A 12,500-nucleotide genomic window follows, 5' to 3' on the forward strand; every position below is an offset into this window, starting at 1 on the left:
GTGAAACTGGGAAAGGAGATGTGGGTCTTTGTAAGTGCATATGGGCCTGGCAGTGAGAAGAGTGTAGAAGAAAGGGAGGCCTTTTGGATATATCTAAATGGGTGCATAGAGGATTTGGGAAGAAATGTCAATGTGATAGTACTGGGAGACCTTAATGCTAGGGTGGGAAATGGTCCAATCGATGGAGTGGTTGGGAAATGTGGAGTTCCAGGAAAGAATCGCAGTGGAGAGTTGATGGTGGAAATGTGTCTAGAAAGAGAGTTGACGATAGCAAATACAGTGTTTCGGAAGAAAGTCAAGCATAAGTACACATGGTAGAGGGTGGTGGAGGGAAGGGTGGTAGATAGAGCGTTAATGGATTATGTAATGTTAAATAGGATTATGATAGGAAGAGTTAAGGATGTACATGTGCTAAGGGGAGAGGGTGGGGGAATATCAGATCATTTTTTTTGGTGGAAGGTAAGTTGAAAGTGGAGGATAGATGGAGGAAGAGGAAAGGGACAAAAGGTAGGGAGGTTCTTAGAGTGAACTCTTTGAATGAGAAGGAGAAGGAGTACGAAAAGAAGCTGAAGGAGGAGTGGGAGGGAGTAAAGGGTAGAGTAGAGCTGGATGTGGAGGAGGAATGGGGATGGTTCAAGGAGGGAGTCATAAAGTGTGCAAGGATGGTGTGTGGAACAAGAAGGACGGGGGAAATAGAAGAAAGGGTAGTGAATGGTGGGATGAGGAAACAAAGAAGGTTGTAGAAGAGAAGAAGCGAGCTTTCACAGATTGGTTACAAAATAGGACGAGGGAGTCATATGAGAGGTATAAAGAAAAGAAAAGAGAAGTAAAGCAAAAGGTAAAGGTTGCAAAGAGGAGAGCAGATGTGAATAGGGGGAAGAGTTTGACAGAAATTTTTGAAAGTAATAAAAAGATGTTTTGGAAAGAAATTAAGAGAGGAAGAGGAGGCGAATCAAGTAGAGAAGAAAAGGTAAAAGGTGCAGATGGAGAGATGATAATGGAAGAGAAGGCAGTAAGGGAAAGATGGGCAGAATATTTTAGGGAGTTGCTAAATGCGAAGGAGGATAGGGAAGGAAAGATTGCTGCAGTGGGAAGTGCGAAGAAAATGAGAGTAATGAATGACGAGAATGGAGGAGAAATAAGGAAGGATGAGGTGGAGGCAGTTGTTAAGATGATGAAAGCTGGTAAGGCACCTGGTCTGGATGGATGCCATGCGGAATGTCTGAAAAAGGGAGGTACAGTGATGGTGGACTGGTTGGTGAGGTTATTTAATGTTTGTTGGAGAGAGGGTAGAGTGCCGGAGGACTGGAGGAGTGCCTGTATAGTTCCTCTTTACAAGGGAAAAGGGGACAAGTGTGAATGTAGTAGTTTCAGATGGATTAGCTTGTTGAGTGTAGTTGGGAAGGCTTATGGGAGGATCTTGATTGAGAGGACTAGGAGAGGAACAGAAGGAGTAATTGGTGAGGAACAGTGTGGATTTAGGACAGGTAGAGGTTGTGTAGATCAGATCTTTGTGGTAAGACAGATATGTGAGAAAGCTATAGGAAAGGGGAAGGATGTGTTTTGGGCTTTTATGGATCTGGAAAAGGCTTATGATAGGGTAGACTGAAAGGCACTTTGGGAGGTTATGCAGATATACGGGATAGGAGGAAAGCTTCTGGGAGCTGTCAAGAGTTTTTATGAGAATAGTAGAGCTTGTGTCAGGATTGGAAATAGAGAGAGTGAGTGGTTCGAGGTAAAGGTGGGACTTCGTCAAGGATGCGTTATGTCGCCCTGGCTGTTCAACTTATACATGGATGGGGTGGTGTGAGAGATAAATGCAAGGGTAGTGGACAAGGAATTCGAGATGGTTAAAGAAAATGGAGAAAAGTGGGAGGTGAGTCAGCTGTTGTTTGCGGACGACACTGCGCTTGTGGCAGGATCGGAGGAAGGATTGAGGAAGTTGGTGGCAGAGTTTGGGAGAGTATGTGATAGAAGAAAGCTAAAGATAAATGTGGGTAAAAGTAAGGTGATGAGATGCACAAGGGGTGAAAGTGGCAGTAGACTGGAAGTGAGCATTAAGGGAGAGCGACTGGAGGAAGTGGATAGTTTTAGATACTTGGGTGCAAATGTGGCAGGGAAAGGTGGAGTGAAAGTGGAGGTAGAATGCAGATTGAGAGAAGCGAGTAAATGCCTTGGTGGATTAAAGAGTGTAATGAGGAATAGACATTTGGGAATGGATGCGAAGAGGAGACTGTATGAAGGAGTGATTGTGCCAACAGCACTGTATGGGGCAGAAACATGGAACATAAGAGAAGAAGAGAGAAGGAGTTTTAATGTGTTTGAGATGAGGTGTCTGAGAAGTATGATGGGGGTTACTAGGCTAGATAGAGTGAGAAATGAGGAGGTGAGGAGGAGAACAGGGGTGGAAAAGGAGTTGGGAAATAGGGTTGATGAAAGAATATTAGGATGGTTTGGACACATGGAAAGAATGAGTGAAGAAAGACTACTAAAAGAGGTGTGGAAGGCAGATGTGGAGGGAGTGAACATGAGGGGACGTCCTAGGATGAGGTGGATGGATGGGGTGAAGGGGGCTTTGGGGAAGAGGGGAATGTCTGTTGAGGAAGGACGGGAGATGACAGAAGACAGGGGTGAATGGAAAATGGTTGTATATGGATGATGTTGTGATTACATGAGGTGGAATGGGCAGGTGGATGGGGGTGAAGTAGTATGTGTGAGCAAAATTTGACGGAGCCCGAAGGGATTTCTCCCCGTCCTCTCATTTTATGCAATGGGGGGACGGAGAGGGGGGGTCGCCGATTTAATGAAGCGGCTTTGCTGTGGATGTGCTGTGCCTTGCGACACTGCTTCTGACCCAGAGCAGTGGACAAGGTGCAGGGATGACCCGTCTTTCAGGAGGTGCTAAGATAAGAGGGAGGGTGGAGGGTGTGGAGTGTATTCAGGGATGGAATGGGTGGGAATGATCTTATGCCTTTTTCTTTTTGGCTACCCCCCTTGTAAGGGGGAAAAAGCCTTGGTATATGTATGTATGTATACATACATATGTATATATACACATATATACATTATTTATTTATTTATTTATTATTATTATTTATTTATATTATTTTTGTTTTGATGGGGAGGTTCGTGGTGCGGTATGGCTGATGTGCTCTATATACAAAGTCTTAGCGCTAGACAGTTTTCTTTGAGTGGAAGAATCTTGGGTTAAGGAAAGGTGGGCGAGACTAAGTGGTTATTGCGGGTTATCGAAATTGGGTAGTAGCAAGTCTCGTGATATTGCGAGGATTTTACTTTGGCAGTCGTTCCATTTTATAAAAAAACTGGACTTCCAGCGAGTTATTTTGGGTCGTTAGATATTCGTTTAAAATCTATTTCAACCTAGTGTTCGGAAGGATTGGACAAGTGTTCATTCGTTTTGTTTCTGGTGGGGGAACATTGGGAGAGCAACGAGTCTCATGCTGTAGTATTAGTGCGTTTTGTACTAAAATTATTTCTTTGTCGCGGCTCGTGCCGCTTAAATTCTTCTTATCGGCTTAAGAAACCTGCACAGCGAAGCTATAGCGATAATCCCATACCACACTCCTGGTCATATGGCCATTTCCCGAAGGTTGAGTGTGGTTTGAATTTTCCGCCAAAATCATCGGAAATTTAAAATTCCCGGCTCTGTGCAGGCATGCGCATTGTCGACCCCACCTCCCCCTCCCTATTCCCTCCCTTCTTACCCGGCTAGCTCGAGCCGGACGTCGCGTCACTTCAATGAGAAATGAAGGCTTCGCCTGTGGGAGGAGGGAGGGACCCTAAATCTGTGCAGGTTTCTTAAGCCGATAAGAAGAATTTAAGCGGCACGAGCCGCGACAAAGAAATATTATCGGCTGAAAGAAACCTGCACAGCGAAGCTATGCATGAGACGAGGACAGGTGGGAGGAGAGGTGAAGCCTGAATCAAAACCGTTATTACGTGTGTCTTTCCTATGGGAGACTTATTCATTTTATCACTCAGTAGAGGGGAGACAGAAACGTCAAGTACCCACGCCGAAGAATGTGACATGCACAACATTGCACTGTTCACACAATGCGTAAATTATACGAAATTTGTATCCTGTTCAACGGTTCCTGGCCCCTCCCCACTCCTCGGTCGCCCTTTGCCCCCTCCACTTTTTTGAGATGAGAGGGGTGGAGCCGTTTCCATGGCGACACATGGGACAGGGGCGACTGAGTGGTAGAGACACCGTGTCCCCAAGGGAGTCGTCGATGTCCAGTCCCTAGGTCCCGCACCCGCTCCACAGAGTGGGTGCGGAGAAACTCCAGCGACCGGCGTAGGGCCCCCGACCGAAGCCAGGGACGCAACAACCTGTGGAGTGCTGAGGGTATCGGCCCGGGCAGGTCACGCGGGAGGAGCAGTATGCTCCTGTCGACCTCCCGTACCAGCCGTCGGCGCCCCAAGCGGCTCAGTGGAAGGGCCGGGGTCGCGAAGTTGAGGCCCCCCCCCCCCCCGCCACCGAAGGAGGGAGGACGTGTGAGAGAAGCACGCTCTTTTGGCGCAGGGGAGCACCCGAAGGACGCTGACTGTGTCCCACTCAATCCCGAGCCAATAAAGTCTGTGTGGGAGCAAGGGCAGACCCGTCCCAGTCCACCCCGAACTCCACGTCCGCCAACACACTCAGAGCCATTGAGATGTCGGCCGATGCACCCTCCCCGGTGGGCAAATGCATCCACTAGCCGTCTAGGAACATGAGTGTGGAGACGCTTGCTTCCGTCCAACGTACGCCTACCACTCTCACTAGTTTCGTGAAGATCCTCGGGGTAAGCGAGAAACCGAAAGGGAGTATGCGAGGCCAAGTTCGTTTCCGAGCGACCTCGTCCGTGGGCGTTAGTCAAGAGGCTTCGTCCTGGGTGAAGACGTTCCCTGAGCGTCTCCCACGAAGACGGGCCTGGACCCTCGGTATGTATCCAACTCACCCCAAGTCTTCCCGCGGGAAGTTCTCGAAGCCCGTGGCGAGCGTCTTCATCCAATAGTGTGCTATGGCAATTTGTGACGTCTCGTCACCCACAAGCGGACTTCTATATGTTTAATACCTAGTGACATCATGTGATTGTACTGTGACGTCACCGGATTGATCATGGCGCCATAGGATCGTCTCGTGACGTCACAGGGACACAAATTGACGTCATAGGACTACATGGTGACGTCAATTTATCACAATGACGTCATCATACCGTGACATCACTGAGTCACAGTGAGCGTTGAAATAAATTTTGACATGGTAAAATTCTGGACCATCATGACTGTAGATTAAATTAAGTTGAATAGGAAAAGTCATGTTCATTTCGACCTAAGTCACAGTGAGCGTCGAAATTAATTTTAACATGGTAAAATTCTCGACCATCATGACTGTAGATTAAATTAAGTTGAATAGGAAAAGTCATGTTCATGTTGACCTGAGTCACAGTGGGCGTTGAATTAGTTTAACATGGTAAAATTCTTGACCATCATGACTACAGATTAGCTTAAGTTGAATAGGAAAAGTCATGGTCATTTCGACCTAAGTCACAGTGAGCGTCGAAATTAATTTTAACATGGTAAAATTCTCGACCATCATGACTGTAGATTAAATTAAGTTGAATAGGAAAAGTCATGTTCATGTTGACCTGAGTCACAGTGGGCGTTGAATTAGTTTAACATGGTAAAATTCTTGACCATCATGACTACAGATTAGCTTAAGTTGAATAGGAAAAGTCATGGTCATTTCGACCTAAGTCACAGTGAGCGTCGAAATCAATTTTAACATGGTAAAATTCTCGACCATCATGACTGTAGATTAAATTAAGTTGAATAGAAAAAGTCATGTTCATGTCGACCTGAGTCACAGTGGGCGTTGAATTAGTTTAACATGGTAAAATTCTTGACCATCATGACTACAGATTAGCTTAAGTTGAATAGGAAAAGTCATGGTCATTTCGACCTAAGTCACAGTGAGCGTCGAAATTAATTTTAACATGGTAAAATTCTCGACCATCATGACTGTAGATTAAATTAAGTTGAATAGGAAAAGTCATGTTCATGTCGACCTGAGTCACAGTGGGCGTTGAATTAGTTTAACATGGTAAAATTCTTGACCATCATGACTACAGATTAGCTTAAGTTGAATAGGAAAAGTCATGGTCATTTCGACCTAAGTCACAGTGAGCGTCGAAATTAATTTTAACATGGTAAAATTCTCGACCATCATGACTGTAGATTAAATTAAGTTGAATAGGAAAAGTCATGTTCATGTCGACCTGAGTCACAGTGGGCGTTGAATTAGTTTAACATGGTAAAATTCTTGACCATCATGACTACAGATTAGCTTAAGTTGAATAGGAAAAGTCATGGTCATTTCGACCTAAGTCACAGTGAGCGTCGAAATCAATTTTAACATGGTAAAATTCTCGACCATCATGACTGTAGATTAGCTCAAGTTGAATAGGAAAAGTCATGTCCATTTCCACCTGAGTCACGGTGAGCGTCGAAATTAATTTCAACATGGTAAAATTCTCGACCATCATGACTGTAGATTAGCTCTAGTTGAATAGGAAAAGTCATGGTCATTTCGACCTGAGTCACAGTGAGCGTTGAAATTAATTTCAACATGGTAAAGTTCTTGACCATCATGACTATAGATTAGCTTAAGTTGAATAGGAGAAGTCATGTCCATTTCGACCTGTTTTTTTTTTTTTTTTTTTACTTATATCGATATCAATATCAATATATATATATATTCATTTATTTATTTATTTTTTATAAAAATAATATTGTACAATTCACATAGTGCATAAATTCTATGTAGAATATTGTATCTTGCTCAGCGGTTCCTGGGCCTTCCCCTACCCCTCGGTCGCCCTTTGCCCCCCCTTCTTTTGCGAAGAGGGGTGGAGCCGTTCCCATGGCGACACATGGGACAGGGGTGATCGAGTGGTAGAGATACCGTGTCCTGAAGGAAGTTGCTGATGCCCAGCCCCCGAGGTCCTGCACCCGTTCCACAGAGTGGGTGCGGAGAAACGCCAGCGATGCCGCGAGGCCTCTGATGTTGTGGGCGTGGGGGGCATGGCCCGGGTCGGCCTTCCGGTGCCCTGTTGGTGGTGTCAGCTAGCCAAGACAGGAAGTCCAGAACTGTGCTAGCGGAGATGGTCACTATCGCGTGTCTCCGAAGGAAGTCCTGGAATCTCCGGTTGGGAGGGTTGTTGGATCTGGATGACGGTCGGGACCGTAGTGAAGACGCGGTCTGTCGCTTCCTGGTCGAACAGACCACGGGAAAGGGGAGCCGCTCTCACCACGCCCCGGCGAGCTATCTCCGGGGCCGACCGCGCTGCAGACTGACGAGCTGCCAGACGAGCCGCGGTGAAGGCCCTCGCTGCTGGGGGTAGGGCTGATGACGCCATGTTGGCTGTACCCTCTGCCACGGTAGAGAGTGCCGCCAGGGTGTCTCTGCATACAGAAAACACGCGAATCAAATTAGTAGGGCGAGAAGGATCCCGATCCCCGGAGGGTGTAATAAAGTCACATCGCTCAATTGTAGAACGTATAACATATGCGAAGCCGAGGTCGTTTCCGAACGACCTCGTCCTCGGGCGCTAGTCAAGAGGCTCCGTCCTGGGTGAAGACGCTACCCGAGCGTCTCTCGCCAGGACAGGTCTGGACCCTCTATAGATTGAAATATCCCACTCACCTCAATTCTTCCCGCGGGAAGTCCTCAAAGCTCGTGGCGAGCGTCGTCAGCCAGTTCCTCATCATCGCCATTGCCGTGACGGTCGAGATGGTAGAGGCAAGGTCTTGTCTGGTCGAGGCCTCCGTCGTCAGCAACTTAGCCTCCGGTTCACTAAGTTGCTGGGGGAGGGCGGGGTCCCTGCCCGAGTGCCACAAGCAATCGCGCAGGCCCTCCGGCGCGAAGGGTGGTGGCAGGACGACGGGGAATGATGAAGGGATATGCCGTCGAGGAGGAACCGTCTTGGGTTGGTCTTGGGCCCGCTCGAGAGCAGGGATGTCTAAGGCTTTCTCCCCTTTCTCCTGCGGGAACCAGGCGTTTGGGGAGAGTGCTACCGCCGGTGAGTCCCCCGACCTGTCGACAAACATATGCCCATCAGGGTTTAAACGAGGGTTCTCCAGGAGAGCACCTAATGCGTCCAGAGTGTTAGAGGTGGAAATCCTGGAGGGCGTGGAGGCCGGGGCGGAGAGGGGTCGAATCTTATATAGAACCTTAGCCCCCTCCGCGTCGTTGGCCCACTTTAGGATAACGTCATCTCTCCTCCTCCAGCCCTCCAGTAGCGAGTAGTCGGGAGACCAGGCCACTAGCTTGTGATCTTCTCCAAACGAGTACTCCCAGGACCGGGGAAGGTCACACCATGAGAAGGGGTGAACTCTAGAGTCCGTCATGGTAGGAGGATAAGGTAAAGAAGAACTGTAGTGGTCCTCCACCCCGTCCAACCCGACGGACGTCTGATTGGGGGGTTCCTCCTGAGAGGGGCCTTCTAGTCCTATACCTGTCGCCGGCACGGAGGGGCGGAGGGAAGGACCAGGAGGGAGAGTGGGAGGGGGGGCTAGAGCCGTAGGTTCAATAGGAGGTTGCTCTGGAGAGGGGTGCGTTATGATTTGCGCGGTCTGAAAGGCCGGATAATGTGATAGGGCCGATTCAAGGACGGGGCCTATCAGGGACGGAAGGAGGGCAGCCACTTGGGCAGCCAGAGTTCCCTCTCCCCTCGTTTCGTCCCCCGGCTCCCTGCCCTTGTGGGATTTACGGCGAGGAAAAGGAGAGCCCGGATGGGAGGGTGAGTTGGGGGGAGAGGCTGTGGAGGGTGGGGACAAGCTGAGCGTCCTGGACCTCGGTGAGGCAGACCTCTTTTTCGAGCGAGATATCCTTCCCGGAACACGAGAGTGCACTAGGGAGGAAGACGAGATCGAGGGGGTGCTTGACAAAGCAAGCCGTAAGGGTTTTAAGGACCCTTGATGGTCGGATGTATGGGGCTGCCGAGAGGCCTGAGGACGCTCGGGGACACCATACTCCGTAACATCAGACTCGTCCCCTTGTACTCCGAGAGGCCCAGGTTGTCCACCAACGGAAGTCTCGGAGACATAGGGAGACGGATGGCGAGGGCGAACGAGGCCCAATTCCACGCCTAACGCCGGATCCGCCCACACCAGGGGGGGGTCGTCAGCGGATTTCAATTTCCGAACTCTGCGCCATGCCTCCCGAAGAAGTTCGAGGGCGGCTAGCTTGGAACGGGTTTTGGGAGGAGCAGCACGAATCTCCTCAACCCGCGCTTTGCACACAACGCAGGCTAGGGGGTTAAAGCCAGCTTGTGAGAAACAAGGGGCATGGTGGGAGCAGAGGTCATGGTGGCCGTCTGACGAGATCCTGGCTGTGCAGCCGGATTCCACACACAAGCGTTTGGTCTGAAAATAGAATAATGATAATCATAGAAGGGGTGTCCCAAAGGTGTCTGGACACAACACCGAAGGGGAAAAACTGCAGGAGAACAGGTAGGGCTCCCTACGAGAACACACGAGCACGAGCAGGAACCAGACTTACCGGCATGAAAAGAAGGTGGGTTGTGGAGTGACCGACTCGTCTGGTTCCGCGATGCTAAGTGACGCGACGTCCGGCTCGAGCTAGCCGGGTAAGAAGGGAGGGAATAGGGAGGGGGAGGTGGGGTCGACAATGCGCATGCCTGCACAGAGCCGGGAATTTTAAATTTCCGATGATTTTGGCGGAAAATTCAAACCACACTCAACCTTCGGGAAATGGCCATATGACCAGGAGTGTGGTATGGGATTATCGCTATAGCTTCGCTGTGCAGGTTTCTTTCAGCCGATAAAGGATGGATTTCAACTTGTACATTCAGTGTCAAGGCCGAGTGTACAGAAGGTTCTATTTGGTTAGGTCGATCGAGTTTGGGTGGATGGGACTCTAGGGAATTAGGAGTTATGTATTAAGTTTGAATTTGGGATGCCGATTCCGACGGTGAAGGGGGTAGTTTGTACAGGGGTATCAGACTAAGTACTAGTTTCGCATTCGCCGATGCTTGCAAGTTAACTTGCCCGGCAAACAAGTGTTGACATTCGAGGAAATTTAACCAATTTGCCGTTAACATGGGCAAGTGAGTAGTTTACAAGTAACTAGTACTACATGCGGATGAAGTACTCCCGTGTTAACGAAGAGCAAGTGGACGTAGAGATGGTCCAATAGATTCTATGAACCTGGGTCATACCTTTAGCTTTACCTGGTACCTCGGCCTAACAGCAGCTTTGTTTACTGTCCGAGGATGCGGACGTAATTCTGAAATGTACCCATTTGGTTGATAGATTTGAATTTTTTGGCTCGAAGGCCAAGCGCCATGTACCCATTTCGCTGGGTTTGGACTAGGTACACGTGATCCAAGAGATAATTTGCCTTGACAGTTGCTTTGCGAGTACAAAGACGTGGCAGTTGGAGCGATGGGAGAGTTTGGCATATACATTAGTTACAGGCAAATTGTAAGTTGACGTCTATTGTCGTTTCCGGCATATTTAACTTTATGGTCAGGGTTGCAACGTCATGTTCCGTTGTAGTGTCAATCAAGGAGAGCTCGTTAATGTTTAATGCTCGGGGATATTTAACAGCAAGAACTATTATAGCTTGCAAGAAGTCTGTCCGAGCCGTTTGGGAATGCAACGTTTAAGGGAAATTGGAGTTTTAACCGAGGTATTTTTGAGGCGAGAGTTCTTTGCCGAACGCACACTTCTGCAAAATTTTGGTTACCATTTCAGTTAGCTTTGCAATTGGTAGACCGTATGGTGGGTGCAGAGTGGGAAGTATAGTGATATCGGGGAAGCAAAGTAATTTGCTTCTTTGATCAATAAGGTCGAGGTTAGGAGGCATTTGTTTTATTGGGACAAACCCTGGCTTTAGTTGAAATTAGCCTGCAATTGAAGACCAAAACCAAGCAGATTTGCTTTAAAGTTGTACCATTACAAATGTAACGTTAAACATTTGAGATGTACCAGAAGAGAAATGTTTAGGGAAACCAAACTTAAGGCAGGGCGTTTTATTTTATGTCAAAATTTAGTATTTGAATACAGTTGGCATTTAGAAGCACAGACACTTTTGCCCTGTACAGATGCAGTTACCACCGTACTTCGGTACACATATGTAGCTACAGTACCCTCGGCCATGCCTATAGCAACAACCTGTACACCTACAGTTCCTAAGTCCATTCCTCTGAAGGATGCATGTGCACGTTCCAGAACCGCAACGACGACGATAATTCCTGCATTCGTGGGTGCCCGAGGGTGTTATCGAGCGCGTTTTTCTACTATATGGAGCAGTGCAGCCAAGCCCGTGATGGAAGTTAAGGATGCTAATCATACATTTTGCAGACTCCAGTGTGCAGGACAAAGTTTTCACGAGGCAGTCCTTGCAGCCATGCTCTAGACAAGAGAAACCTTCTTGGAGGCAGGTTATACCCTTTTGAATGCAGTCTGTAGCAGTGTGGGATACTGTATGGTCAGGGACGGATCGTTTGGATCTCGAGTCGTCAGCATCTGGAGACTAAAACAAGGTTTAAACATTAAGTCACGTTCCAAAAATCTGTATAAATTGTACACGTGCAGTTCTTTAAGCAAACCCCTTGGGCAACCAATATCGTGCGAGCCATTACAGACTGCGTCCGATTGTGTAGCTAGAATCTGGCAGGCATAGACAAGTTATGGTTGAAGTAACGGTACGGTAGTATTAATTTCTAACCTGTATGCAAGTGCAGTTTTTCCGAATTTGACCGTATGGGCAAGTTACCTCTGGACAGTCTGAAGTAGAGCGTTTCTGAACGTCGAGCGGGGCCTGGAAGAGAAGTAGTTTACAAAACGGGGTATTGTTGGGAGGGGGGAGGGGTGGCGAACGTGAAAGGGATGTATCTAACCTGTACGCAGGTGCAATTTTCTACGACGAAACCTTCAGTGCAGTTTAGAGTTTCAGGATCGCAGGGAGGTTCATTGTCCGAAACGGAGCTGTAGAAGAAAAATTAGTTAAGCCAAGGCATAAAATTTAGAAATATTCAACTTTCCATTCACATCGTGTGTACCTTGGAGTCACTGGCATTGTCGCGACCATTAACGCGAGAGCTGCTACCAACCAGACTGCCATCATGAAGTCTCGTTACAATTTCAGGTGTTCTGTCCGGGGAAAAAACATGGTTAGACGTGCATGTATACGCAAAGAAGGTTAAAGTTTTCTTTTTCTTGTACTTCTCTGGTTCATGTCTAGATAGACCACGTTACAAACCATAAGTTAGAAAACTAACCACTACCTTCTTAACTCCGACGGCCAGGATGTCGTTATGCGTTGTAGCAGTATACCTTCTCACACCTTGCGAAGAAATGTATCCACGCTTCACGAAGCCGCTTCGAATTCGTGTTTCCGAATCTTGTTCGAAACATAACGCGTAGGCTTTAAATTTTTTGTACTGACATACAAATATATTAAAAGGAGT

General features: G+C 47.9%; 2 protein-coding genes across 3 annotated transcripts in view; both read right to left on the minus strand.

Moving 5' to 3' along the window:
* Window positions 1–11,045: 11,045 nt before the first annotated feature.
* LOC143025522 (uncharacterized) lies at window positions 11,046–12,380 on the minus strand. Of its 2 annotated transcripts, none has more exons than XM_076185308.1 (5): window positions 12,318–12,380; window positions 12,093–12,183; window positions 11,931–12,018; window positions 11,759–11,851; window positions 11,046–11,563 (listed from the first exon to the last, which is right to left on the minus strand). In XM_076185308.1, exons 2-5 carry the CDS (start codon window positions 12,155–12,157, stop codon window positions 11,102–11,104), a joined length of 708 nt encoding a protein of 235 aa, XP_076041423.1. In that variant the 5' UTR covers window positions 12,158–12,183; window positions 12,318–12,380; the 3' UTR covers window positions 11,046–11,101. The 2 variants fall into 2 exon arrangements, with proteins under 2 accessions (XP_076041423.1, XP_076041424.1); XM_076185309.1 differs by having other exon boundaries at window positions 12,312–12,365.
* LOC143025824 (uncharacterized) overlaps window positions 12,175–12,500 on the minus strand; it is a 7,659-nt gene continuing 7,333 nt past the window's right edge. Inside the window, exons 3-4 of the mRNA XM_076185836.1 lie at window positions 12,318–12,473; window positions 12,175–12,183 (exon numbers count right to left, since the gene is read on the minus strand). Of these exons, the coding sequence (XP_076041951.1) occupies window positions 12,175–12,183; window positions 12,318–12,473 (165 nt within the window). The remainder of the gene's footprint in view (window positions 12,184–12,317; window positions 12,474–12,500) is intronic.

Source organism: Oratosquilla oratoria, chromosome 5, assembly GCF_046742065.1.
Source record: "Oratosquilla oratoria isolate Oo_2021 chromosome 5, ASM4674206v1, whole genome shotgun sequence".
In the NCBI taxonomy this organism is placed as follows: domain Eukaryota; kingdom Metazoa; phylum Arthropoda; class Malacostraca; order Stomatopoda; family Squillidae; genus Oratosquilla; species Oratosquilla oratoria.

Bases quoted from the DNA above. Each gene is read 5' to 3' on its own strand.
- LOC143025522 (XM_076185308.1), bottom strand. From the start codon at position 12,157: ATGATGGCAGTCTGGTTGGTAGCAGCTCTCGCGTTAATGGTCGCGACA. The intron at 11,852-11,930 runs GTTAGATACATC...CTTCTCTTCCAG, and splicing joins AAAATTGCACCTGCGTACAG to GCCCCGCTCGACGTTCAGAA. The intron at 11,564-11,758 runs GTTAGAAATTAA...ACCTTGTTTTAG, and splicing joins AAAACTGCACTTGCATACAG to TCTCCAGATGCTGACGACTC.